A 5,155-nucleotide genomic window follows, 5' to 3' on the forward strand; every position below is an offset into this window, starting at 1 on the left:
AGTTCAATAAAATTTTGAATGTGAGTCAACAAATGCAATGACATGGCTTTTGACCCATGACCAGTCTGGAGAGGGTTTCTGTATGTAATTTAGAGTAACATTTTAGTAGAAAATGGGATATCTAGATGGGCCTTTAATATCCATTGGAAATGGAAATGTAACTTCTTATTAGAGCAGTGAAAATAAAAAAAAGGGTAATCATTATTTTATTTAAAGAAAAATGACCTAAAGGCTTTTAATTGAGGTTGGTAAAAATGTTGAGAGTTTGAGTTGAGGCATGTGACATAAACGAGTAAAAAAAATCTATTGCTAATTTTGACATATCTTGCAGTTATGTCATTAACATCGACCAGATTGTGCACTTGCTAGTGATAGTTTGGTTTATCTGCTTATAGTAACATGTTGTTATGTGTAACCCAAACAATAAACTGATATAGCTACAACATGATTTAGAGAAAAATATAAAGAAATAGTTAAGTTCATCATAAAATAAAAATGTCTTGTCTGTATTTTGGCCCTATGATTTTCAAAACTGTCTATAACATTTCCCACAAGTGCTGCAGTTTTTGTACAGTTATTCTGAAGTCAGTTTTTCTATTTTGTGTTTAAGATTATAAAAGTTCGTGATGATATGATTATTGAATGTTTCTTGTGGACTTTTGTATCTATAAGCTATTCAGACAGCATGAGATCAATGATAGCATTTACCATAAGTTTAGAACAATTTTTTGTGGTTTATACTTGACTAACAAACCTTCCTAGAATTTGTATGAAAACTAGTATAGGTACTATATTAATAAGATGTTTATATTTACTCCAGGGTTTGATTCCCTACTGTGGACAGAGTGCAGATAGTCTGTTGTGTAGCTTTGCACTAACAATAACACTAAGATATTTACAACTGAAAATTCTTATGATTTGTCATGGACTTTTGTGGCTTTTATTTCCACAGATATATAGTTCATATTTTTTGTTATATTGCATAAGACAGATTAATATTAATAGGTTTCACTATAGTTTAATAACTTTTTTTTTATATTTTGGACCATGCCTCTAGATCTCCCAAACAATTAATGAGTAAGGTGTGAGATCTTATTTTATAATTCATTTTTTCATTTCAGTATTGAAATTTACAACTGCATACTGAAGTTAAACGTTTTAAAAGATTCTTTATGTTTGAAGCACATCAAGCTTCATGCATCTTAAATCTGGATACATGATGATGATGTTTTTATAGCTTACATTGTAAAATTTTAAAAGTTTTTTTTTAGTATGTCAAGATTATTTTGGTATAAATTCTTTAAAGTAGTATTTTAGTGCACTTGCAAATGCATAGTATTTTTGGTTAGGTTTAAATTATAATTTGAAAAAAAAAGTCTGAATTTTTGTATAAATTTGTTACATATACATGGTTATTATCAACTTCAGAGTCATTTCATTCTTAGTTATGATCAATTCTGTTTGAAATGTGTAGTTGGTTGACAGTGTACTCCATTTTTCCAGGATCCTGCTGGGATATTTGAGCTAATAGAAGTTGTTGGAAATGGTACATATGGTCAGGTTTACAAGGTAAGCAAGTTTCATTTTTTCATATTTGAAATTTTATTTTGCATCTAGCTTTTTCCCATCTTATAGGATTTGAATTATTCAAGAGGTATTAAAGCATTCCGTTTGTGTTTCTAATTAGAAACTTGTAACAACTTTGAACCATATGTGATCCTAAATATGCTATTTTGTTAATGCTATCAGCTTAATTACATGCATTTGAAACTGGTTTTCCAAGTTGGTAGAACAGGTATGGTCACAATCGATGATTCACAACCAAATTCCCCCAGGCTAAGGGTAGCAAATTCAATAGGTCTTTGTTTTTATGTTGTTGTTTTTTCTTTCTTTTTCAAATTATTGTGCTAATGTTGAAGCAGATCTTTTGTCATATATATCCGAGTATAATAACCTGGTAATGTAGTAAGGTTTGAATGGGAATTTCGGTCATTATTAGATGTTTTTTAGTGTGTTGTGTATTATCCAGTTAAGTTCTGTTAGACATTAGTTCACAGTATGGTATTACTATTGAAGGAAAATATTGCTCCCCTGAAAAGTACACTTGATGTATTTGTACATTGATATGTTTCAAAAGTAAAATGATTCCAATCTAAATTTAAGACTGTATTTTCTTCTTACAATGTAAGTTTTAAAATTGTAGGTTCATTTAAGTGAGTGTTTGCCATAATAATTTTACCATATGTATTAAAAAAATGTATTTATAAACACTAGAATTTTATCAGAAGCTATTTTAAGGCTGAATTAAAACTTATAATTAATTTATTTTTTATGAAGTTGAATATAACATTGTGACATTAATAAAAAAATGTTTTATTCTATATAAGTAAGTGAAAATACACAACTTTAAAATTTTTTGAAAATCACTTACATTCAAAACATTTTTTTTTCTCAGAAATATTACTTGAAAATTTATGCTCTAGGTTTTAGCCCTTACATTTAATGTAAATGCTGTAATCATGCAAGAAAACAAACAAGAGGTACTCAAATCACTAGAACAACCTTTTGACCATTATCAAGTTCAATGAATAAAAGAGAATTGTCTGAGATGCTTTACCTCAAGTTACAAAGATCTAAAAACAGCAATAAAAAATATAATAATAGTAAGAAATGTATATATATATAGACACACACACAGCAGGTTATAGTATGATTTATGTTCTTTCCTTGTAGCTGTGTATATTTGCTGTGTTGTGCATGAAAGTTATGATTTCAGAGGCTTCTGTGTCAGTAGGATGTAAACTTTGGACTTGAAAACAAGTTATCTGGAGTAGGAAGTGACATACCCTATTTTATATGTATTTTATGCAAAATAATGTTTTTACTAAACATACTGCACGTTGGAACTATTAGATTTGAAAAATCAGACAAGTGCATTTTAAACAGGTGTTTTACAAAGCTTGTACATTTTGATCCTTTTGTGTTGAACACAGTGGTATGGATTTAGCTGCATATCGTTTACATACATTAGTGCTATTTTTTTTTCTTCATGTAGTAATTAGCTGGTGCTGTTAAGTCTACTTCAGCAATCATTTGAAAAAAACTACTTCTGCTATTATCACCTGCAATATCGTTTTCACTTTATCCAAGGTGCCTCAACCACAAGAAGTACTGCTTATAGGGTTACACAAGCATTATAGATTTTAAACACTGTAGATTGTCCTTTATTTAAAAAATACTGAGTTGTATCATTTATTAAATGACAAAAGACTAAATTTTTCTAATGCAATTACACTACATTTTGTTTTTTATCATTTTAAATACTAATGAAAGTTGTTCATTCAAAAGAATACAAACTCAGTAGTTTTTTAATACAATGGCTTTTCAGTCATCAGGTATTTTGTGGGACACATAAATTTGATAGATGATGAAAACATTTATCTGTCTTGACTTGTTATTTATTAATCTTATATATAGACACAAATGGCTATTATTGACTAAATAAAATGAAAATTCCCACTTTTTATATTAATAATTACCTAAACATTAAAGTTATCATACATGTTGAGCACCTAGTCACAATTTGTCACAAAATTCAAACTTAATTATTTAAGAGCAAGTATTGTGATAATTTAAAGCTTTATTTGAAAATATTTAGGTAAAAAAAATTCAAATCTGTTTTTAAAAATAGAAATTTTAAATTTATAATTTGTTAATATTATTTTAACATTAAGATAAAAAATAATTAGCTTTGCAGACAACACTGGTTAATCAAATGTAGATAACATATTAAAATTACATATATTTATTCAGGAAGTATAACTTAGAATAGTCGCTCGCTACATTAAAAAATGTGTTCTTAGAAACCTGTTACAGGAAACATGAATATTTTCTTTTTTACTTTATTGCTCTAGTTTAAACAAGCCTCGTATCTAGTTTCAAATGTGCGCACGCACAACTTCATTCAGTCAAAATAAATAATTTGGAAATAATATATTCTCTTTAATGATATTTAATGGGAAATTTAAATGACATGAAGAATAAACAACAACTAAAAAGATAAAAGTTCTTAGACACTACTGAGATTCTTCTAGTAACAAGGGTTCATTCTGGCTGTTAACAGTCACAGAAGGCTGGGTTTAAATATGATACTTAATTTGTTGTTACAGGTAGAAGTTATTATATATTGTTACTATTGATTTTAGGCATTTAATTAGAACTTAAGAAATATTAGGATAAACTTTTTTTTTATCATTTGGTTTAACAGCCACAGATTTGGATGTACATGTTTTTGTAATTGGTAAACATTTTAAGTGATCAAAACTTATGCATCTTATCACAACTGTAAATCAATTTAAATACACCCTTAATGTGCATGCCATACATAAAAGGTGAAGAGAAGCAAAAGTTTCTGACCACACCCGAGTCATCTTTCAAACACCGAAATTTTCTTTGAGGCTTGAAAGATTTTTTAAGCCTAAATGCCTGCCACAAATTTTGTTTATTTTGTCATACATAAATTGTTTTTATTCCTTATATACTTCAAGTGTTACAAGTCTTGATAAATCATGTTTTAACAATAATTTCTTTATATATAGTCCAGCTCAATAAGTCATGTTTCACAACCATATAGAACTTAGCAGTCCCTCTGTTTTGTGGTTTGCCTTATGTGATCAAAATAGGCAAATAGTGTCTTAAAACCTCATACAATTAAGATATATAAATCGTATGGTATCCCATGTACAGTATAATCCATATTTAGCAATTACATTTTATATACAATTTGACCATATTATACTTTCTTGATGTACAAAACATGTTTTAACTTTAATATGCATTCAAGAGGTACAGATAATGTTCTCTTTGTAATTTATCTAGTAGTTGGTCCTGTTACATATGTGACTGTGATGTGTGTTCACAGAACTAATATACTCTGTTCAAGTCCACTATCACTGAATGCTTCATGAAATCTACTGTTTATGTTTGTATCTGGAACAAACAATGCACTATTCAGAAAATACTGTTTAGTGAGAGTTTACTGTTACACACACATAAATATATAGTATGTATTATATATATATATATATATATATATATATATATAATAAGTTATTTTTTATTTTTTATTTAGTAATTAGTATGTCACATTAATTTT

General features: G+C 28.0%; 1 protein-coding gene across 5 annotated transcripts in view; it reads left to right on the top strand.

Annotated features, from left to right (window-relative positions):
- Positions 1–5,155, top strand: part of LOC106478754 (serine/threonine-protein kinase mig-15-like) — a 129,280-nt gene that overhangs the window by 7,405 nt on the left and 116,720 nt on the right. For all 5 annotated transcript variants that reach the window (XM_022382398.1, XM_022382401.1, XM_022382399.1 and 2 more), the window contains exon 2: positions 1,504–1,569. In XM_022382398.1, coding sequence (XP_022238106.1) covers positions 1,504–1,569 — 66 coding nt within the window. The remainder of the gene's footprint in view (positions 1–1,503; positions 1,570–5,155) is intronic.

This window comes from Limulus polyphemus, unplaced genomic scaffold, assembly GCF_000517525.1.
Source record: "Limulus polyphemus unplaced genomic scaffold, Limulus_polyphemus-2.1.2 Scaffold246, whole genome shotgun sequence".
Classification (NCBI taxonomy): Eukaryota; Metazoa; Arthropoda; class Merostomata; order Xiphosura; family Limulidae; genus Limulus; species Limulus polyphemus.